Genomic DNA, 25,518 nt, shown 5'->3' with positions numbered 1-25,518 from the left:
CGAATCCCGCGATATTTCGCGAAATAAACATCAGATCGAAAAACTGTAAAATACACTTATTCAATATTTTTGAAAAATCTATCGAATGGCACCAAACTCGACCCCCCACGGAGGTGGGGTAGGGGGTTACTTTAAAATCTTAAATAGGAGCCCCCATTTTTTATTGCAGATTTGGATTCCTTACGTAAAAATAAGTAACTTTTGTTCGAAACATTTTTTCGAATTATGGATAGATGGCGTTAGAATCGGAAAAAAACGATTATTGGAAATGGAAAACTAAATAAAAAAATGGCAAGCGCCCACTAAAATGGAAAACTGTACTTAACTTTTTTTGGTTTTAGGACCTACTCTACACAACCCAATAGGTCCCAATAACGCTCGAGTTACTGCACATTTAGCATACTTTGCTCCCCTACCATAAACGACTATGTAAGTATAACATCAGGACTTAGACAAGAAGACCCCTTATCACCGTTGCTATTCAATTTGGCATTAGGATATGTACCTAATAAGTAAAATATTATCTGAGCTGACAGGGGATTTGTGAATTGAGGATCAAAACTATTGTTGGCCTTTGCTGATGACATAGGTGCATTCACTCATTCTACAAAAGACGTGAGAGAGGTGTTTTCACAACTCAAGGAAGAAACAGGTAGTTTGGGCCTTTGAATAAATGAAGAGAAGACGAAATACATGCTAGTAACTGAAAATTCAAGACCAAGAGTTAGGCAGAACATAACTATTAATGACCACCACTTCGAAGTAATAAAAGAGTTGAAATATCGAGGGGCGGTAATTACGTATGACAACCGCATATAAAAAGAGGTCTCAGCAAGGAGAGCTGTGTGAAATAGAGCATTATACTCCCTATCATCATTGTTAAGATCTAAGCTGTTAAAAATAAAATCTAAATTAAGATTGTACATGCCAATTATTCGCCCAATTGTTATATATGGAAGTGAAACATAGACTCTACATCAGCGGGAAATAAATAAGTTGCTGATATTTGAAAAAAAGGCTCTCAGAATGGTATTTGGCCCTCAAAGAAATGAATTGACAGGAGAGTGGAGAAGGCGCCGCAAAGATGAATTGGTGACTGTGTGTGGTATTGAAAACATCATCAGACATATCAAAGCTAAGATAAGATGGGCAGGTCATGTGGTAAGATCAAAGGAAGACAGAGTGTTAAAGACAGTGTTTTTGGAACACTTTTTTTGTAAATATGGAAGGATGATGAAGAATTGAAGTATCCAGAAATAGTAATCTGCTTGCAGAAATATTTACATATTTGAAACAACGATGTGAACCATTTTATTTCACTTTAAAATTCGTGAAATCCAAATACTGAGAGAAAAACTGAATACCTTTTTACACTTTTTAAATAATTGTTTAGTTGCGGCTCGCGAAAAATTCCAAATTTTGAAAAATGGCTCGGATTATCAAGGAGCTTGGCCACCCCTGGTATGTACCATAACTAAATGTACAAGAAAAAAAGTTATAATGAGAAATTTAAAAAATAATCATAAAAAATATCAAAAATCATTAAAAGTATAAAACCTTGAAAAAGCATAACTTGCTTCAAAATAGTCAAGCAACCTTACACAATAGACAATAGACCATTTTAAAGATAATTGACTCCTCTTTTTACTAATTGCATATACCTAGAAATGCGTAAAAAAAGATGCAGAACAATGTTTGCGAAATAATGGGGAAAATGGCCCAAAAATGCTGTGAGCGGCGAATTTTGAAAAATTCTATTTCGGAAAATATATATCCTAGAGACTTTTACTAAAAACGTCATTCTAAAGAGAAAGGATGTAATTTATTTTTTGATAAAGCAATGTCTATACGTATATCCCCGTGGAAAAAAGTTATGGGGCAAAAATCAAAATTAATTTCTTTCGTGTTGTTTTTTTGCTTTTCTTTTGAATATATTTTTGTAAATAAAAATATTTTTGACTTTAAAATGTAATATTTCGATAGTAAATTTAACCTGGAACAATTTTCCTGTAGACGTCTTTGTACCAAAAGTGCATAGAACTCACCCTAATTCACCCTGTGCCTAGGGACTAATTCACCCCTTTCTCAAAAACGCACCTCTTTAAATGGTATAACTCCGCGGTTTTTTCAAATTTAGAGGTCCATTGGCTATATGAGATAATAAAATCCCGTTAACGTTGTAGTTCCTTTTAGCTCTGTTATTTTGAACATAATCAATATCCTATTAGATTAACCTTTATCTTCATCCTACATCCTATTACAAACGGCTTATTGATTTGTTACAGAAAGACGACAAATCCCTCTTGGCCCAATTTTTCTACGCCGACGACGAGCTCAACAACGTTGTCAACGAACTGGACAGCTTCGATGGCAGAAAGGACCCCGAGCGATGCACGACACTGGTCAATCAATTGCGACAGGCCCAGGACAAGGTCTTGACCATTACCAACGCCATCATGGACGTGCTCATCGGGGACGAGAGAGCCAACAGGGATTTCAGGGTGAAGTTTCCGGAGGACGTCCTTCAGGAGAATCTGGCAGGACAGCTGTGGTTTGGAGCTGACGTAAGTGACGATATTTTTGTTTTTATTTGATAGCATTTTGTTATTTGTGGCTTGAACGTCATTTTAAAAAATACTGCTACTATTAACAGTGGTGAATCTACGGGGGAAGAAATAGGGGAAATCCCCCCAAGTTAAAAAATTAAAGAAAGAAATTGTTGAAACATAAAAATATAAAGCTGTTGATATAGCTGAACTGATCCAAACAATCAATAGTATTAAAAGCAAATCTTCCTGTAGTACTGATGGTCTATCGATAAATTTTTTTTCAAATCTCCCAGAAAATGTGTTGACAAGTCCTCATCTCACTAATTAATGATTCTTTTGAGAAAGGTAAATTTCCAGAGTGCCTAAAGACAGCCATCATTATTCCTCTTCATAAGGGTGGTGAAAAATCTAATACTTCCATTTATAGACCTCTTGTACTGCTACCGGTACTCTCCAAAATTATTGAGAGACTCATAAAAGCCCGACTTACGTCCTTTCTCGTTGAAAATAACATTTTATCACAAAATCAGTTCGGCTTTTTAAATAATAAATGTACCACTGATGCCATGTTGTCTGTACTACATGACGTTTAAGCACTGAACAATAATCTTCACACTGCCACCGTTTTTGTGACTACGTCAAAGCTTTCGATTGTGTAAATCACATTTTGATAAAAAAACTAAATTTTTACGAAATTAGAGGTATTTCTTTGAATTGGTTCCAATCTTACTTGGATGATAGGAAACAACTGGTTAGATCAAATGATACAGACTCTAGTCTCAAAAACATTGTATGTGGGGTGTCAAGGTTGAGTATTGGGTCCTCTACTTTTCCTTATCTTTATTAATGACATCACTAGTTTAAAAATTGATGGAAAAATCTTTCTTTTTGCTGATGATACCAGTATCACTTGGAGCAACTCAAATATTGCAACTCTGCATGCTACTATAACTTCTGATCTACTTACAATAAAAACCTGGTCCGACTCTAATTTGCTCTCGTTTAACGTAGAGATAAAACAGTAGCATTATCTTATAAAGGAGCTCTTCAACCCTTACCTCTTAACAGCCAGATCAGTACCGTTGATTCTGTAAAATTTCTTGGTATTTTTTTAAATACAGTCGAAAAATAAAAGAATACCCATGAACGAACATATAAAACACGCTGTATTTTCCTGTCACCGTGTCACAAAGAAAATTGACCATTGAATTAATAATAATTATTACATGTATTTGCGCTGGTCAATTTTTTGTGTGACACGGTGACAGGAAAATACAGCGTGTTTTATATGTTCGTTCATTGGTATTCTTTTATTTTTCCTACTGTAGCAACCTTAAATAGTCCCTTCATATCGATTTGTCAAGGAAGAAATTATCTTCAGCTTGCTATGCTATAAGATGTGTTTCGAAGGAACTCATTATTTTTATATGTTTGGCCTCAGAAGAATAACACATTGCAGAAGCTACTTCAGAGATCACAGGATTTAACTCTTCCTTCTTTATATATTTTAGAAACTGTTTGCTTAATTCGTAAACATCTACATGTCTTTCCAGCAAGACCGAATCATGACTATTTCACGAGAAGTTCTACCTTTGACGTCTATTTACCGACCCCAACCTCTGAGTTAGTAGAGAAATCAATATTATATTCCACAAAAAACTGTACAACCATTTCCCTCTACAACTTAAATCTGCAACATCTTTCCCCAACTTCCGTAAAATGACAAAAGCCTACCTACCTGAAAGACCATATTCAGTAGAAGAATTTCTTAATCAATAACTAAGAAATTACTGTAAGTACCCTTTGTACGAGTAGTATATTTATTTTTATCTATATTTGGGTGTCATATTCAGCAGCCTAACTTTTAAACTTAATAGTTACTAGGTAGACTATGGTCTATGGATAGTCTGGATAGTATGGACTATGCAATTTGCAATTTATTTATCTCGGTTATATTTCGAGACATGATAAAAAATATTGTATACTGCAACTGATAATACAGGGTAAAATAGTGAGCAAACGCTGACCCGGATGAAGATACTGATGGCTTCAAAACTTACACCAGTGGTTTGGACTAAATTGTTATGATGATGGCCAACGTCCGCAACGGACAAGGCACATGAAGAAGAAGATGACACTCTTCTTCTTCTTCCTATACTCCTTCCTTATCTTTCCCTGTATTATCATTCTTAGCTTTTCATATCGCTCTCCCCTCATTACGTGCCAATGGTCCTCCACAGTTAATCAGTTCGTTTGGTATTTGTCCGGGATCTTTTGAATTTTTGGTTTTTAGTAGTTTCATTACGTCTTTAACTTCTATTTAATGTTTTACATACATGTACATGGTTTTCTCTTTTTTTGCGTTTCCTTTAATTGTTTTAATGTTAAAAACACATCGCTTATCCAGAAGAAAGGTGTCACTACTAAAAAAACAATATTTTTCAGAAGAGACAAAAATAGATTTTCAACGAAAACTTGTCGTTTATAAATTCGCAAATTCTGTGTTATTGCGTTGCCGCTCCTGCAATACTTAGCGCAGATTTATCGATGGATTCTTATGTAGTTTTGTCTTCTTAATCCAAATCTGAAAACTGCATTTCGATATCTCTAACCGTCTTCGAGATAATCGATTTCAAAGTCTAAAATGTGACGTCACAATCCTTTTATTTTCTGCCGACACACTAAACGTCAGCTGAAATCGTTGTTAGTAAGTAGGCTAGTTTTTTAATCCGAATTTGTTAAGCAAAACATAGGTTATTTACATTATTTGAGTTTGACACTTCGTGAATATCAAACTAAATTTTAAATAAAGTATTAATAAAATATCAATGACATTTGATAGTGTATCAAAAATACAATTTGAGTATATTTTGAAAGCAATAATTTATTAACAATTTTAAAAAGGTTTATACGAGTATACGGCCTCCCCTTTAATGGGAGTACCTAATGATAAACGGACTGTTCCATTTGTTATGAAATGAAAATTGTAATTAAAGTCGATTCGCTAAACTCAGACACAACTGGCTAGTGATTTTAGTAGGTAATTTTTTTGTTATTTGTCAATTTTGCCAAAAATTACTAATTATTTAGTAATTATTAACTTCTTAGTAATTATTATTTTTGCCAAATTGGTAAAATATGAAATGTTGTTTGGAATAAAAAATTATGGTCTGATAAATATGTGCAATTACATCCTAATGGAAAAAAATATTTGAAGATATTTCTCAAATTATGGATACTAACAACATTTTCAATTATCACTCTTTTATTTTTAATTTGACGAAGAAAAGTTATTCTTCATAAAAAGCTCTTCATGGTCTAAGATTTATCATGCAACCATCATATATCAAATTTTATTAATTTTATACGAGGTATATAAAAAATATTAATTTCGATCAAGAGTAAAGTACCTTTATAGTTCACAACATTTACATTAGAATGATATAATTGTACATTAAAACATAATTTTTAATTCTAAACAACTTTTCATAATAGCAATTTTCCATATTATGAATTAAAATACGTAAATAAACAAAGTTTTCGTTATGATAATGCTCGCATTTTCAGCTTGTTTACATCTTAATTTAACTCTGTTTTAAACTATTTAAACTGCCAAAATTTTTAAATTAAAAACGAAGAATATGGATAAGTGAATGTTTCTAATTGTGTAAGAAGCAAAATCAAAAAAACTATGATATCTGATAATTTAACAAAAAAAAGGTCAAATTTTGAGTTATGTCACTTTTAGTTTAAAACATTAGTCTGTTTTTAAACATTAACAAAAGATACCTAGGGCACTTCTCGAAATACGACGGTTTTCGTGATAAATAACGATACGTTCAAGTCGAGCGTCAGAGCATAACCTCAAAAGTTAATTGTTCCGGAATGAAAGTATTAATTTTACCGCCAAAGGAATAATGGCACTACCGCCATCTTTCGAAGTTGAAAGGATTGATAGGTTGATAGGATTTTTAATGTAAATTTAACAAAACTGGTATTATGCATTTTTTGAGTTGTGTCACTTTTCTTCTGGATAAGCGGCTGTATTTTTTACTCAAAATTTTTACTTTAAATAAACTTCCATTGAAAAGAACTTCATTTGGGGCTTATTTTAGGTTTAAATTTTTACGACCTGTCATGGGTGAAATTTTTTCAACTTATCCTCGTATATGCAGCAATATCTATAGGGCAGTCAATGAGGTTATTTGGCTCCGAATTCCATCCTACTAAAAATTGATGACTAATGGAATTTAAAAAAATGTGAAGTACATTTAACCCCTCATCCATCAGATTTTAAATGCATCGTTTTCCTTCTACAATACTTTTTATTATAGTGTTATTTTTATGTTCAAAAAGTTGGACGGGTTTAAAATGAATAGTTTTTGAAAAAAATAAGATCAAATTATGGAGCGCATTTGTAAATTTTCTTAAGAATCTTCCTTTTTCTCCAAGTAACTCGAAAATGATAAGAGATACGAAAAAAGTACCACACAAAAAGTAGGTTGTTAAATAAAAATTTTGTTTTGTGTTTTATTATTGTATGTCTTATCATTTTCAAGTTACATGTAGAAAAAGAAGATTTTTAATTAAATCTAAAAAGGCGCTCTATAAATTGATCTTATTTTTTTTTTCAAAAACCATTCATTTTAAACCCGTCCAACTTTTTGAACCCGTCCATAATGCTATAATAAAAGGTATTGTAGAAGTAAAATGATGCATTAAAATTCTGGTGGATGAGAGGTTACATATAATTCTCATTTTTTTCTTAAAATACATAAATCATCAATTTTTTTGTAGCATATCTCGCTTAGTTTGAATGCAATATACCTTTAATATTGCTCATTTTAAAGATCTTTTTAAGCACTACAAAAGGTGTTGGTAACATTGTACACCTAAAATCAACCGTTTGTCTGTTATTTCAAGTTGAATAAAACGATTTGAGCATGCACCAAAAAAACAAACTATTTTCACCTACCATATCTCTTTTTATATTATAACTAGAAGATTTATGAAGGAACTAGTCTCTTTGTTTTTTTTTATAAGCTACAAAAATGTTTTATATAGCTTTTTAAGTTAGATGCATAGTTTTTAAAATATTTGCAAAAAACCGTTCGAAAAGGTGTTATGTTTCAATGAAAATGGCCAATTGTCAACCACGAATAACTCAAAAAATATTGAGGTTTCAAAAAAAAATTATAGAACAGTTTTTGCTTATAATTAAGTTCTCTAGCCACTTCGGTGGTTATTTTAACCAAGAAATTTTCTACCCCCGAAGAGGGGGTAGAAAATATAAATAGATAAAGCACACATCGGCATAGGGTAGACTTTGAATTAGGAGATAAGTAGAGGCTATTCCCATATTTTCATTAAAATCCATGCAGTAGGATAGAATTCGGAGGTAATATCCTATTTTTGCTCCCATTGACTGGCGTACTAGTAATCTATGATAGTGATATTTGTTTTTATTTGTGTAAAACAGCAACTGTCACACCTTTTAAACAAAAAAGATCAAAAGCCTTGGATTCCTTTGTAAAATCACCGGTGACGTTTTGATAGTAGTTTGGAATTGTTTTTTTTTCGCTCTCTCGAAAAAAATGTCTAATAATTCAGGTAAAACAAGGTCATGATCTTAACGACTTTGTTTTGATGTCTACTCCCACCATCATTTTGTATTATTTTGTCTTGTTCCATGGTTTCGAAATAAACGAGTTAAAAAATAACGTTTTATAAAATACCAGGAATCAGGAATTGTTATGTTGCACTTTGATGTTTTTTTTACACTGCTTCAAGAAATACATAAACGCACTATCTACAAAAACAATAAAAGTTATTTATTTGTAGTCCATTGAAATGTTACATTTAGGATTGCATTTCTTAGAGGGGTCAATTTTATTTTTTTAATGTGTAGGGGTGTTCAGTAGAAGCTTAAGTTAAGTTTTTGGGGTCGACACCCTTGTCCTCCGCCCGCCATATTGGAAAAAGGGGTGCAAAGGGCTTTCGCGCTGTATCTCCTAAACTAGCAATCCTACAGAAAATTTAATTACACAGAAAATGTAGCAAATTAAATTTTCTACAATTTTATATCTATTACTTTTTATCGACAAGTGACCAACAAAAAAGTTATAAACAAAAATATGAGAAAATTTTGTAAGAAGTTTCCTTTTGGAGGTTATAACTTTTTTTCCGTTCATTTCACAATAAAATACCATCATAGCAATTTTTTAGAGGATTTTTGAATGCACAATTTTCACTATAAAGTTGTTTAATTTTATTTATTATCTAGGTTTTACAGCGCTCCAATTTTGACCAGATTCTCGAATTCTCACTAGTAATACCACTAGAGGTCAAATTATTTCCGGAAATTTTTTTGAGATCATGAATATTTTGAAAATTTCCCGAGTCGCAGACGAGGGAAATTTTCTAAAAATATTCATGATCAAAAAAAAATTTCCGGATATTAATTTGACTTCGCGTGGTATTCGGTAAGAAAATTCCACACCAAATTTGCATTTGAAAATCCAAAGCTGCATGAACAGATTAATAGCGCGCCATAGCTTTGTCAGCAATTATTTAGGCTTTCAAATTCGTAATTTCTACTCATTGTAGTTGCATGGGAATACCATTTCAAGATAGAAAATAGTATATTCTTCAATTTTACATAAGTTTTGAGTAACTACAAGTGATAGAAAATTATTTTTTGGCGTTTTTAAAACTAAACTACGCAAAATTGAAAGTACTGAATGGGAAAAAGGTAAATAAATTAGTGTCTAAATATTATATATATTTTATTAGACATAGAAACTTAATTGAAAACATTCAAAGTCCTGCATTTTCGCCATTAAGAAGAGAGGAGGTGTCCGAAGAATATAGAAAACATCTTAGCTTTGTAACTAAAATGAATCAAAAGTAAATTATGTAAACAAATAAAAACCAGTCTGTCAAAAATGTTCTGTTATTGTAAACGTCAAAAAATTTCCACTATAATTCGCTGTTGGGTACCCCACGAGCAAAAAATTTCCGATAAAATACCTCCGTTGCCATGGTGATCTGTCAAAATAACGTATTTTGATTGGTTCAAAATTACAGGTGTGGAATTTTCACAGGAATACAATAAAAAAATAGTACATTGTTTACCGGGTAGGAAAAGCTTAACATTCCTGGACGACTGTGAAGATTGCTAAGTCGAGGCGCAAGCCGAGACTTAGCAACACAGAGTCCAGGAATGTGGCTTTTCCTACGAGGTAAACATACTATTTTCCGCAAATCGTTTAAAATTCGACAGATATTGATTGATTTAAAAAAAACGCGATAATTTTATTCCCAAATAAATGGTGCTTTGAAATTCCTAATAAAATTACTTGGGTTACTATGGAAACGTATTGAGGTTGAATTGTCAAACTTGACGCTTATAAATTTAATTGCTGGTGTTCTCGAAAGTAAAATGATAAGTGATGATGAAATTTCCATTCCTGGGACTCCTCCAGAGCTGGTTGAGGCAGTGAATACTGCTTCATTAGAATTATTGCCAAAGAAATCAAGAGAAAAGTACGAAAATGCATACAGACGTTTTATGGATTATCGCATGAGTAAAAATACGAGTTCTTTCTCAGAAAATGTTGTAATGGCATACTTCCTAGACCTTTGTTTAAAGATGAAATCTTCAACATTATGGGCCAATTATTCAATGCTGAAGTCAACCCTTGCACTTAAACACAATGTAGATATATCTACATACTCAAAACTTCGTTCTTTATTGAAACGGCAAGCTCAAGGTTATAGGGCAAAGAAATCTAAGATTTTAACGAAGGAAGAAATTGAAAAATTTATCCAGGAAGCTCCAGATAAAGAAAATTTAATGATTAAGGTAATTTACAAGGTTTTAATAGCAATGTGTTTTCTATCATTTATGTAGAACACTAACAACTGTACGGAAATGTCATTTCCTTACAGTAAGGAAATGACATTTCCTTACAGTAAGGAAGTCCTGACTTTTTCTTCAAGCAATTTTGACAGGAATGTCAAAATTTCCTGGCGATTTGCGGAAAAAAATATTTCTATCTATATTTTAGTCGAGCGGCAGCAATCGTTATGCCGACCACGAAAATCAAATTTAAGGTGAATGACCAATTTTTGTCTATTTTTATGTTTTTGATGTCGCTGAATCCGAATATGAAGTTTTTTTTATCTAGATTTGGTGGAACATGTTCAAAAATACAATTTTATACACAAATGCCGAAAATCAATTTTGATGATTTTTCAAATTTACCTCACTGTATCTTTGGTCGCTGTAAATATTTCCTTTTGAAAATCTTACTGTGTCATCTTTGAAGTACAGTGGAACCCCGATAAGTCGGCCCCCGATAACCCGGAAGTCCGGCTAACCCGGACCGATTTTTATCAGACAAACATTACAACAATAAAAATGTATGTCCTTTATGCTGGATTTTCCAATTTCTTTTCAACATCTTAAAATATTTTCTTTTATCTTTCCTTATAAACATATTGTTCGAATACTATAATATCTTATATTTTTCAGGCTAATTTTATTTATCATAATAAACTTTCTTCGTAAAAATTTGTCGCTTTAGCGAATTCCTATGTAGTTCATTCGTTTCAATTTTCAATGTCAAACACATTATACAATGAGAGATAATGCGTATTTGTGTAATTTGATACATAATATACCTTAGTAAAAATGACTGGCATGGCAGACAACGCTCATTCTCGTGTTATCGAAACCAACAGGCATCTGTAGTATCCTTTATTTACTTGAAACTGTCTAGCATTGTTTAGAAAAGACTATTAAAAAATTATTTTTCAAACAATGGTCTTAGTCTTCACTCTTATTAAATAACATAAGTTCGTTCTCGTTGCGAGACGGTATTGTGTGTGTGTGTGTAGTAAAGTCGCATTGTTCGTTCCGCGTAAATATATTCAGATTTTGTGTTTTCGTGATTTTTTGTCTACGTAATGGCAATAAAACTTAAAATGTTGTTTTTGTTTCAAAATGATAACAAAAGACAGTTTGGACAATCGGTGCAAAGCTAAGAAAGCTAAAAATGAGACTCTCGACGACGCTTTGTATGTGTGGAACGCGAACGTGGTTTACAAGTGTCTGTGTGCCAATTATAACGGAGTTTATCTGTAAGCATACCATATTTTAATAATTTTTACCATTTTCTCCGGCTAACCCGAATTTTCGATAACCCGGATCGGCCGCGGTCCCGATTAATCCGAGTTAATGGGGTTCCACTGTATGTATGTAGATAAAAATGAAATTTGTTCAAAATGTTTAAACACATTAAAAAAGGAGTTGTTAGTTTTTAAACATTTTGTTATCATATTTCGTTAGTTTCATGTTTACTTAAAAAAGTTGAGTGACAAACTTTTTAGTTTATAATTTTAACCAACACAACAATAACATATAATTCATGAAGAAGTTTTTTGGAAAATTTTAAATCAAAATATACAATAGGAAGGAAGTTATGTTACTTCATAGACAAGTGGCACACCCCAAAAAACGCTTATATCTCCAGATCCTGACTGGCTAATTTTGATCATACTTTATGATTTTGATATCAAATATTCGTTTTTTGCTCTTTTTAAGAATTTCGCATTTTGCGGTTGCGTCATTCTTTTTCTGAACCGGCGAATTTGTCTTCAAACAACTTCTTGGGCCTTTTCTATATATGCTTAGGGTTATAAGTTTTATAGTGGGGAGAAAGGTAAAAAACAGATTAATAATAGCATATTAATGTTAAAATCATAATAAATTGTATGAATAAAAAATACGTATAGATAGAAAAGTAAGCCTGACTTTTTTTTAGTGTATCCCTATGAGCATTCGAGAATCTGGTCAAGTTTGGAGCGCTGTAAAACCTATATAAATAAATAGAATTAAACAATTTATAGTGGAAATTATTCGCTGAAAAACCGTCTACAAAATTGCTACAATGTTATTTTATTTTAAAATGAACTGAAAAAAAGTTATAACCTCCAAAAGGAAACTTTTTAAAAAAGCTGTTGTTTTTTGTTGGTCACTTAACGATAAAAAGTAATAGAAACAAAATTGTAGAAAATTTAATTTGCTACATTTTATGTTTAATTAGATTTTCCGTAGGGTTGGTAGTTTACGAGATATAGCGCGAAACCCCTTTTCACCCTATTTCCAAGATGGCGGCCGGGGGACAAGGGTGGCGACCCCAAAAACTTTAACTTAAGCTTCTACTGATCCCCTCTACATATTAAAGAAATAAAATTGACTCCTCTAACAAATGTAACAAGGTATTGCTTAAAAAATGTAAAATTTTAATGGACTATTGTGTTTGTATTAATTTTTGTATTGAATGTACCATGTATTTGTAATGTTTTTAATAGGTTATTTGTTTTAACCGGTTTGTCGTACAGACTTTGTGGTGTTGAATAACGGTACCATCTACCCTCATCTATATAACCTTGACGTTCTTCAAGACCATTTTGTGCCATTTGCGCCTTATATTGGCGAAAATTTGGTTCTAATGCACGATAATACAGGACCGCACGTTGCAAATATAGTGCAAAATTATTTGGAAGAAGTTGGAATCAACGTGATGGGATGGCCAGCGTATAGTGCCGATCTCAATCCTATAGAGGATGTTTGGGACTTGCTTGGTAGACGTCTGCGGAATTCTCCTAATCAACCAAACTCTCTGTAGGAACTGGAACAACGTCTTGTCCAAATTTGGAATAAACTGAATTAGCAATTTTGTTTTTCATTATTTTAAGATTGTTTAGTTTATAAATATTGAAGATGGTTAGCGACAACATCACCAAATCTGTTTGTTTTACAAAGTAAAGTAATACGAAATAAAATGCGTGACATTTCAGTTAATATTTTCATGTTATATGGTGGGTTTTAAAGGGGTGCGTTTATTTCTTCGAGCAGTATATTTTGACCGGCTTTAATATAACTCTATGTAACTTTAAAAAACCTTAGTTTATTCAATCTCGATCACTTTTCGTCTCTCTTCTTCTTCTTCTTCTTCAGATGCAAATCCACTAATGGATGTTAGCGATCACATTTTCCATTAACTCTCTGTTTCTTGCAATGTGTATCAGATATTCTATGTCGTTAATCCCTGTCCATTGCCTTATGTTTTGGAGCCACGACATTTTTTTGCGTCCTATTCCTCTCTTGCCTTCAATTTTACTCTCGATTATAAGTTGAAGGAACTGGTATTTTTCGTTTCGCATGATGTGACCCAAATACGCCGTTTTTCTTTTTTTGACGTTTTCGAAAAGCTGGCGTTCTTGTGGTTGATTCTTTTAAGGACATCTACATATGACTTTCGCCGTCCATGGTATCTTTAGGATACGGCGATAAAGCCACATTTCGAAGGCTTCTAATCTGTTTATATCCCTAGTTTTGAGTGTCCAGCCCTCTATGCCATATAGCAGCACCGACCACACGTAGCATTTAGTAAACCTTAGTCTCAGTGTAAGATCGAACTCTGAACAGGTCAGTACCTTCCTGAATTTTACGAAAGCTTGTTGAGCTTGCTCAATACGACATTTTACTTCCCTGTCCGATGCCCAATCCTCAAAAAGCCACGTTCCCAGGTATTTAAATTTGCTCATTCTTTCAATGGACTAAGTATTCAGTGTTATGGTGGAGTTTTCAAATGCATCCAAGTTTCTGGAAATGATCATGAATTTGGTCTGTTTGGTATTAATCTCCAATCCCATTCGCTTGCTGTATTCTCCGATTATAGTGACAAGTTGTTGAAGATCTGCTATGTTGTCACAAGTTAAGACAGCATCATCAGCATATCGTATGGTGCTGATCAATACCCCATTCACTTTGATTCCCATCTCTGCATCTTTCAAAGACTCTTGAAATATGGCTTCCGAATAAATGTTAAATAAAAGAGAGGAAAGCACACATCCCTGCCGAACACCCCTTCTTATATGTATGGGTTTGGATATAGAATTGTCTATTTTTAATTGTGCTGCCTGATACCAGTACAAGTTTTCAATGCATCTTATGTCTTTTTGGTCTATATCAAGCTTCTTGAGGATCTGCATTAATTTGTGATGTTGGACACGATCAAACGCTTTCTCGTAATCTAAAAAGCACAGGAACACGTCTTTCCTCTGATCGTAATAATTTTGGAACAACACCTGTGTTGCTACTATTGAGAATCACTGATGTCCCATTCACAGTTTTTGTATAATCTTTGACGTAGTATTTTTAAGAATATTTTTAAAGTGTGACTCATCAGGCTAATGAGTCTGTGATCCTCACATCTTTTTGCATTGACTTTTTTGGGTAGGGGAATAAATGTAGAGAACAACCACTATTGAGGATAGCAACCAGTTTCATAAATAAAATTAAATATTTTATGTAGTGCTGAAATTTCCCTTTCATCCAGAGTTTGAGTATTTCTGAAGGGATTTCATCTGGTCCAGGTGCCTCATTGTTTTTTCGTCTCTCACACCACATTTTTGATTTATATCTTCCCTTAATGGAAAATGCAAGTACCTAACATGCTTTTTTGTTGTCTCACCAGTATAACATTGATAACTTTTCAACGTCATTGTCTTATCGCACTCCATATATACATATTAACAAAACCATAAGCAACAATTTGTTATTGTAAAATGTTAATCATTGTCTAAGTATTACATTGAAGGAAAATGTGTACGAAGCAGGGTCAAGGGTGATAACGTTTTCAATGTAGATTAGGCCTAATTTGCATTAAGATAGCTGGAACAGAGATAGAATGCTTTCGAAGACGTTGTAGAGAAAAATAATGGAAAAAAGAGAGAAGAATGGTAGAAAATGGAGTATTAACGTACATATACAGAGTGGACCAACAATTTGGAAACACCTAATTAACTCTTACATTGTACAAAAACAGGAATACACCTATTTTGCAATATCTAGGGGTTCGAGCGAAAACCCGATAACTAACAAAACCATTGTTTAGAGATAATCGCGATTAAAGATTTTAGGAAGTTTAAAGAAGATTTAAAATCGTCATAGGAAGTTTTATCAAATATTTGTTATAGCCAAATAGTAGAGAATTTAATATTTAGTTAGAATAATTTATTTTAAGTTTAATTTATAAAAACGTCTTTACAAAAAAAAAATTAAACGTGATATTTATCGGGTTTTACCTCGTTGAATGAGTATAACATATGACTTTATTGGTTTTTATTTTGAATTTTTTTAATTATAAAATAAAAGTTAATTGTATATTATTCCAACAAAAATAAATTAATCTGCATTCTTTTTAGACAATTAAAAGGTAAAATGTGTCTTCTTCCGATTCTTCTCACATCATTGCGTCTGGAATTCGATCTACGATATAATTACCGGTTTTTACATTTCTTATTCAAGCATGCACCTCTTCTGGAAAATATTTTCTTGGCACATCTTTATCAAATCGGTTTTCTTTGCTTCACTTATTCGGAAAGGCACTTTTATACAACTTTGGTAAATTGCCCGGAGTTGGTAAGTCTATGGTTGCTTTTTGGGATGAAATTTGTTTTAGCCTTTTAGGGTGTAGAGTAGGAGTTTTTTTTTTAATTCAAACCAATATCTTCTGATATTTTTATTAACTAGTTACCGTTTTCCGCTATTGTCCCCTTTGGAATATCATCCAGTAGAATCACTGTTAGCTACAGCAATTATTAGGTATATCATTTGAGAATATACACAGCGTTTTGTTTAACTTTTGACACACTGGAATTCATTCATGATAAGCTAGTGGAAAGAAACATTTCTTACTAAATGTTCGTTCCTTTCTTTGGGAAGTTTTAGGGATAAGTCTAGTTCTAATTAGTTTAACAGTTATATTGTACAAAATAAAAAATTTTCTAGACTAAACTACTACTACTAGACTCCAGTAATTTCTACAGAGTTTCAATAGTCTTCAGACAACTTTTCAGTACACTTAAATTTAAATTTACTACAATAGGGATGTTCACAAAAAATTAAAAAGTTATTTCAAACATGTAAAACGATTAAGAAACACCCTAGGAATAATTGTCCAAAATTTCAACAAAATTGAAAAAGCCTTTCTATAAAAAATCTTCATTAGAAATCTAGCATTATTTTAAATTTCAAGAACGCTTCTCTATTGGCCTGACGTCACTAGTTGCATACCCCAAGCGCGCGCCATTCTCATACTGTTACTGTTTACCTGTTTAACGTTTCAGGTCATTTTATTTTGTTCTCTTCTTGTTTTATCAGGGTTAAAGTGGAGTTTTATAGTGAATTTGTTTAGTTTAAAGTGGATAGACTGTTTGTAAGGACATATTTTGGTTTTTACAAAAATAAACAAATAAAATGGAAGAAGGTTTTCAGAAAGCCGATTCGTATAAACTACCGACTGTAGTGTAGATGTAACAATGGTGTAAGTATGATTTATTGGCATCTTGTAAAAAAATAAATCTACCACAGCTTTACTGAGTGTATATTCCATATAATTTTCCATATCTTCTTTAAGCTAAAAAAATAAATGCTTAATACTCCACAAAAAAAAATAGAGAAAGTTGTATGCATGCATTGTACGCATGCATATTGTATACATACATTGGCTGGTTATTACTTTACCTTGGTTAGGTGTATTAAAAATATTTTTATTCTTCTTCATGTGCCTTGTCCGTTGTGGACGTTGGCTATCATCATGGCAATTTTAATTTCATTTGAGGCGTTTCTGAATAACTCGATCGATTTTTGTCCAAATAATTCGCGTAAGTTTTTAAGTCATGAGTGTCTTTTCTTCCGGGTCCGCGTTTGCTCTCTATTTTACCTTGCGTTATCAGTTGGAGTATACGATATTTATCATGCCTCATGATATGACCGAAATATTTAAGATTTCGTTTCTTAATTGTAAAAGAGATTTCTTTTTGTTTTCCCATTCGACGCAATACCTGTACGTTGGTGTGGGTCGCCCAGGATATTTTGAGGATACGTGGGTACACCCACATCTCGAATGCCTCTAGCTTTTTCATTAATGTTTCCATTATTGTCCAGCCCTCTGCGCCATATAGCAAGACCGGAAATAATAACATTTTAGCAGCCACATTTTTAGTGGGAGAGATATTATGTCGCAATGGGTGAAAATATTTCTCATGCATGTTGTTAAATGTTGCTATGTCCTTTTCAACTCTAGATCTTATTTCGGTTGTTTCGTATTTCGAGTTGACAACTGTTCCAAGGTAAAAAATATTTTTGAACTTGGGTATTATACATTTTCATTTCAACCAATCTTTTCACTAAGTTATTAATGATTTTAATATAATATAAAGTCATACCTACATCCACATGTAGTTATTTCAAGGTTTACTTTTACTGTATGTATTATTAGAATCCTGTTTTTAGGAATATCCCAGTTTAAGGAATACAAATTTGAGGTCCCGAAACTTTTTCATTTACTCTTTAAGGGGGTAGGTGCACAATCTTGGTCCAATGCTATTTAAATTCATTCATTTTTTTCGAATCCTGAGAAAACTAATAAGTATTTTTGAAAAATGTAAATGCAGAAAGAACAATTACATTATTACCAAGAGCCGAAAGTCTCTGGAAAACTTCTATAATGTTTATTTTATTAAGTTAGTTCTTTAAGTTAGTTATTTTAAGTTCTAGCTGCAACAAACCATTTCTTTTTCTGTTTTAAATTGGCTGGAACGGTAATAAAAATCTTGTCAGAACTGTTTTTTGATGTATTTACACACCCAGGAACAAAACACCACTTATTTGGCTTTATTTTTAATAATTAAATACGTAAAAAACTGCGCACATTCAAATACACTGAGTAAATAAGTATACAAAACTAGTCGTCGATCAAAGACGTTACGACTGCTGACGTCACAGACCGTAGCCTCGCTGCAGGGTACCGTTTTTCTAGCCTCCAAGAAAATCAACATTATGAACTCATTTATCTTAAAAAGTATACATTTTTAAACAGTTTTATGATTGTTACGTTTTTATATACCTTGTAATCTATTGCATTTAACTATATTTAAAAATTAGTGAACATCCCTATTGATTTGCTGTGGTACCTTGTAAGCTCTGAGTTTGTTTTTCATTATAAATACACATAGCCCCATTCTAACCGCTTTTTTTGTTTTTGTAATATTCAATTGTCATTTTACGCCATCTTTTACTGGGTTTTCGCAGGAAAAAAGTGTGCTGAAATTTAATAAACTATCATAGTCTAAAATTCTTTATCGGATTTTCGCATGAATATATTTTGTCAAAATGAACAATTTTGTAATCTTCATCTCCGATCAAATTAATTATTAGTTTTTAACTTAGAAATATTTCTAATAAAATTAGCAACTTTACACAGGAAAAAGAAGATAAATGATTCTACCGGATTCTCATATTATAAATATGTTTACAACAAAGTATTTTTATCAGTAAAGTTATATATCGTGTTGGTGTTATTTGAAAATATGAGTTAACGGTTCTTACCATGTTTGGTTTTTATTAGTTATTGTGCTTAAAAATGATAATATCAAATAATAACATTTACCAGTGGTAGGAGACGTGTTTTTACTACAGCAGAAATAAAAATACCGGATTTCATTATTTTGGTATTTATCGGGTTTTCGCTCGAACCCCTCGATATGATGCTTTGAAATTTGATGTTTGTAAAGTTGCCAGATTTACCATTTTTCTGATATCATTACATTAGTCACTTTGGTTTTTGAAGTTATACTTCTTTACGCGCGCTATGAGGGTGAATTTTTATATGTTAAAACCTACGATCCCGGCGCATGCGCATTATAACTTTGTTCTGATTGGATGTTCAAATGACATGTCAAAAATTATCCAATATGGCAGCTGTAGCGCAGCTGTGGTTTGGACGGTTGCGGGTTTGGTTATGTATGGTTGTTGCGTTTTAAAATTTGTGGGAAGAGAAACAACAAAGGTTAGTTAATAGTTATACTGCCTTTTTAAATAGTTTTCATATTATATTTTTGAAGTTATACTTCAAAATGTTTTAATTTATGTATGTATCAGTCCAGAAAAGGTGTGGAAAGAATATATTAGTGTTTTTAAATATATTTTTCTACAAACGTGTTAAAAATGCAATTTTTAGGACTCCATAGGAGCGTTAAAAATGCTACTTTAAGGCACTAGGCACTGCAGTTAAAAGTGAATTGTCAAATTGTGAAACGTCAAAATATTTATATTTCATTTATTAACATTAATATTAAAGTGATACAGTAGCCATCAACAGGTAGCCAAAACGCGTTCCAAGATTGCAGCTGTAATTTTGAATATATTTTCGAGATATTTGGCACACATATTCGTAATATAATAAAGAATGGCGGTACAGAGCCCAATTTGAAAAATATATTAATATGTGGAAATTAATCTGTAATTAAATACAATATTAAAAAAACGAGCCTGTACCGCCATTAAGAAGAACAAAAAAATACACTTTCTTCAAATAAACTTTTTTATCCAATGCCTAGATTTTGTGTCATTTTGGAACTACTAATGAAATAAAAAATTTTACTAGTTCCAAAATGACGCAAAATCTAGTCATCGGATAAAAAAGTTTATTTGAAGAAAGTGTATTTTTTGTTCTTCTTAATGGCGGTACAGGCTCGTTTTTTTAATATTGTATTTATTTACAGAGTAATTTCCACATATTAATATATTTTTCAAATTGGGCTCTGTACCGCCATTCTTTATTATATTACGAACATGTGTGCCAAATATCTCGAAAAAATATTCAAAATTACAGCCGCAATCTTGGAACGCGTTTTCGCTACCTGTTGATCGCTACTGTTTCCTCTTAATAATACAACTTGCGCAATTTGAAAAAGGTGGTTTAAAAGGTTTTTTATTATAATTTTGTGTCTTTGGATTTGTCTTCCTTGGGCGTAAAATAATAAGACATCTATTTTTATATTTCACTTATCACCGTGATGTATAATTATGTATATCTGAAAGGTAAGTTGCATGCGGCTTGATGGCCTTGTTGGTAGAGCATTGGACCAGAGATCAAAAAATCGCGAGATTGCGGGTTCAAATCCCGGACGATTCATATTTTTTTCTTTTTTTTGAAGATATTCTTCTTTAGCGGCGAATCGATTGAGGGTAAAATTGTACATGAACCACGCGCCTGCGCACACTGACAGTATGTAGTTCTGACAGTATGTAGTTCATTGCTAATCTTTCAAGATAGGTATGTATGTATCTGTAACCGTGCAAATAAGTCATTAAAAGAATATATTAGTGGTTTTAGGAAATGTATTATTTATTATAATTCTTGTGTTTTTGGATTTGTGTTTCCCTGTAGTAAAATAATAAAATATGTAGGCATAAATTTTTACAGTTTGTCGCCGTGTTGTGTAATTAATTCCGAAACTTACGTGTCAATTCAAGTGGCTCGATGGCGTAGTTGGCAGAGCGGTGGGACAGAGAACGGAAGCACACGAAAGGTCGCGGGTTCTAATCCTGGACGATTCATACTTTTTTTATTTTTCGTTATTTTAATAAAAATTTTTTGAAAGTGTTAGATAAGAAAGTTAGTTTAATTTTTAAATAAAATACAAATAACCTGTTAAGTATATTTACTTCGTTTAAATTACCTATATAATGAAAGAATATCTTCTTACGTGCGTACAAAGTACACACACATTCTTTTTTTTTAATATTTGGCATTGTTAAGTTTTGGTTCATTTTTGGTAATTATTGTTAATTTTTTGTATTGTAACTGTTAAGTAGGTATATTTATTTCGTTGAAATTATATTATAATAGAAGTATAACTTCTTACGTGCGTACAAAGTACACACACATTCTTTTTTTAAATACAACATCCTGTATTTTATTGAAATCTCAAATTTAATACCAGGTCTACCGTATACAATAATTGTTTCGATTTAATGTAGTCAGGAACATCTTGAAGGATAAAACAAAGTATCCCAAAAAATCATTAGGATTCAAATCGGGCGAACGAGGAGGCCATTAAATACTACCTAATATACCAATCATCATCCGATAAATGTCTGCTCTAAATAACGCCGAAAGTGAGCTAGAGCTTACTTTCGGATAACAGATCCGTTCTCCTTTGAACACTTGTATAAGTTAAGTGAACACTTATTTCGGTCGTGTTTTTTTTTCATCTAGAAATGTTTTAAATAAAAAACTGTTGCATCAATATTAGCACTAAGATGTACAGTTGTACAGGAAAGTAAATGTTAAATACAACAAAAATCGGCATGAGACCGTAAATTTCCAAACTATCTCTATCTACAAGGAAACTAAAACTACTTTTCTGATAGGTTATTAACCAGTTTTTGGACTAATCACTATGTACAATCATCAATTTAACAAACCTATAATCCTCGCGTGGATTTTTAAAACGCGCATCCATAAAACCAATGATTTTGTGTTGACGTATTTACCCAGTCCATTTTAGATAAAGTTAATAACCTGTAGATCACATGAATAATTTTTTGAAGAACTGCCAGTTTTTTCTGTATCAACGACCTGTAAAAAACTATAATAAAGAAGAAAAAACCGATCTCGAAATACTGGTTATTGTTTAAGTAGATATTTGAATACCGTACATATTATACAGGGTATAACAAAAAGGTAGATCATAAATTAAATCACATATTCTGGGACCAAAAATAGTTCGATGGAATATAACTTACCTTAGTGCAAATATGCACATAAAAATAATTACAGCCCTTTGAAGTTACAAAATCTCGATTTTTGCCAATATTATATTCTCTGGATTTCATAACTTCTCCCCGTATCTGCCCCTTCATTTATTTATATTTATCAATAATATAATATTTATCACAAAACAATTAGAAAACCTGATCAATATTAGAACTATCACAACAGTATTTGTATTAGTTACACAAAATAATTTGATTAATTACTTCAGATATGAATTAGAATAAATACATCAAGCAAAATGTTGAGTTAACAAACCAAATATATTCAAAAATATTCGATATCTGCATAAATTGATATTTCTTTTTTTTTTTTTCGTTTCGAGACTTTGTTTTACTGATAATAGAATTTTGCATACGTTTATCATTAATGTTTACAAAACTATCGAATATTTTACTAAAACAAAACTATCCTTTGATCGAATATGTCGATATAATTATTGGTTTATTAATCATTTAATATAAACGGTCACAATTTTATGTTATTGGCGTGATTCACACGTTTTTCTTCGATGATTTCATGGATAATAATGACAGTACCTAATCAATAACAAAATGCTCTACTCTACTAGACCGGACTGTATCGTCGCCCCCGCGAAATTATTCTGATTCGATTTTTTTGCACAAACTTACTCAAAAATAGGTTCTTATAACATATCCACAGAGTGCCGGGCGGTGCCTTGGTCGAAAAATTGTTTTAAAACAAATGACCAAAAATAATTTTTTTTATTTCGAACAATTTTTTTAGATAATTTGGGTCATTCTGAGCAAAAAAAGTATCTTGCAATTTTTCTCTAAAATTGACTGTTGTCGAGTTATATGCGATTAAAAATTTGAAAAATGCGAAAATCGCTATTTTCAAGGCTTAATAACTCAATTAAAAATTATTATTATGAAATTCAAAAAGTGACCAAATCAAGTTTCAAACCCCTTCTTCAAGGTCCTGAAGAGATTTTTGTCATTATTTTATTACAAAGCTGTTATTTTTAATTATTAACAATTAGCGCTATAGTCCAGGATGTATCGTCGGCCCCGTTAGTGAAATTATTCCGATTCGATTTTTTTGCACAAACTTACTCAAAAAGTGGTCATTCTAACATTTCCGCAGGGTGCTGGGCGGTGCCATGGTCGAAAAATTGTTTAAACAATTTTTTTTAAACAAATTCACAAAAATAATTTTTTCACTTCGAACAAATTTTTTTTTAGATAATTTGGGACATTTTGGGCATAAAAGGTATCTTGGGATTTTTCTCTATCTAGAATTGATTGTTGTCGAGTTATACGCGATTTCAAATTTGAAAAATGCGAAAATGGCCATATAACTCGACAACAATCAATTTTAGAGAAAAATCACAAGAGATCTTTTTTGCTCAGCATAACACAAATTATCTAAAATAAATCGTTCGCAATAAAAAAATTATTTTTGTGAATTTGTTTAAAAAAAATGTTTAAACAATTTTTCGACCACAGCACCGCCCGGCACCCTGTGGATGTGTTATAAGGACCTCTTTTTGAGTAAGTTTGTGCAAAAAAATCTAATCGAAATAGTTTCGCTAACGGGGGCGATGATACAGTTGGACTATAGAGCTAATTGTTAATAATTAAAAATAGCAACTTTGTAATAAAATAATGACAAAAATCTCTTGAACCTTGAAGAAGGGGTTTGAAACTTAATTTGGTCGCTTCTTGAATTTCATAATAATAATTTTTAATTGAGTTATTAAGCTTTGAAAATGGCCATTTTCGCATTTTTCAAATTTTTAATCGCATATAACTCAACAACAGTCAATTTTAGATAAAAATGACAAGAGACCTTTTTTGCTCAGATTATCTAAAAAAATTGTTCGAAATAAAGAAATTTGTGAATTTGTTGGAAAAAAAAATTGTTTAAACAATTTTTCGAACACAGCACCTCTCGGCACCTTGTGGATATGTTATAAGGACCTCTTTTTGAGTAAGTTTGTGCAAAAAAATCAAATCAGAATAATTTCGTTAGCGGGGGCGACGATACAGCCCGGTCTATACGGTATTATTAATTCTGGAATGCAGTCGCAGTTTGTTCAGAACATTTACTTTTTTACAATTTTTACTATTTTTTTACTATTCGGGATTTTTACAACTTATTTTTACTACATAGGAAGACGAAAACAAATATTATACTTCCGGTTTTATGCTTGTCTGTGCGTCCGTCTGTCTAGCCGCACTACAGTCTACTGCGAATATAACTCAACTCCTACGCTAATAAAACAGATAGAATGCCAAATAAGGTGTCGTCGAATGAGAGCTTATAACCCAAAGATAGTAGTAGAGGTGAGAAATTTGACCTCGGACTTCCGGGTCCAGAGTTGACACCGGAAGGACTGTGTTAACCCTTTCGTTCACCGCGTCCTCAATTCAGGACAACCTATTCTAAAATTTTTTGTATGTAGCTCCATGGGCATAATACCCTTGTAACACATTGTCCCCATTATACGGATATCCCATTCCGTCCGATGAGTACTTGTGCTGTCATCTAACAGCTTTTGAACATAATATTTAATTTTTTGAAATATACGTTTCTATAGTTACTTATGACTGGTTTATCAGCGCCAATTCATTTTAGTTTCTTCCTTTATAAATATGAACAATTGGTATTGAATGTGTCTTATAGTGTTAATAAATAGTAGAATTTGTTAAAAAAGTACTGTTAATAGCGGTTTTGCTTAAAATTAGCTACCGTGTATTTTCTGAAAAGCGTGTACTCGTTTGTGGACATTGTGAGTCAACGGAAAAATTAATTTTTAGGTAAATATAAAAATGCGCTTTGTCCAAGAAGTATTGCTAGATGGATTTCATCATTGGCTCATACATGATGATAAACCTTATGCATCCAGATATAAATTGCCTGGTTTTAAGGGAAACTCACGACTGACATGAGACAAATGCAATGTTCATCTCTGTATAAATAAAGAAAAAAAATTGTTTTGTAACATACAATAGTCTAAGAGCTAGTGAACCCTTCGACTAACGGTCGTCCTGTAAGGCTAAAAATTTTTCTAGTGATAATTCATAGCACACCGAGGCTAAAAACCATGACCTGGCAGGCCTCAGCGGTGCACGTGTATCTACCAGGTGAATCGAAAAGTGCAAATTTAGGGGGTAAAATAAACTTTCTCCTGTAAGGTTTAAATTTAAGTATGTGTTTAAATAAGTCATTTAAAAGAAATGTGTACAATGACAGGCGATTCTGAAGAGCATAAGACCTTGCCAGGCGAGGGGGAAGATTAGGGGTTT

The 25,518-nt window shown here is 32.2% G+C and overlaps 1 protein-coding gene across 2 annotated transcripts in view; it reads left to right on the top strand.

Moving 5' to 3' along the window:
• Positions 1-25,518, top strand: part of LOC126884147 (lateral signaling target protein 2 homolog) — a 72,059-nt gene that overhangs the window by 27,637 nt on the left and 18,904 nt on the right. For both annotated transcript variants that reach the window (XM_050650017.1, XM_050650016.1), the window contains exon 2: positions 2,286-2,564. In XM_050650017.1, coding sequence (XP_050505974.1) covers positions 2,286-2,564 — 279 coding nt within the window. The remainder of the gene's footprint in view (positions 1-2,285; positions 2,565-25,518) is intronic.

This window comes from Diabrotica virgifera, chromosome 4 (genome assembly GCF_917563875.1).
Source record: "Diabrotica virgifera virgifera chromosome 4, PGI_DIABVI_V3a".
Taxonomy (NCBI): domain Eukaryota; kingdom Metazoa; phylum Arthropoda; class Insecta; order Coleoptera; family Chrysomelidae; genus Diabrotica; species Diabrotica virgifera.
The sequence above is the reverse complement of the archived record's forward strand: the minus strand, read 5'-3'. Positions and strand labels throughout refer to the sequence as shown.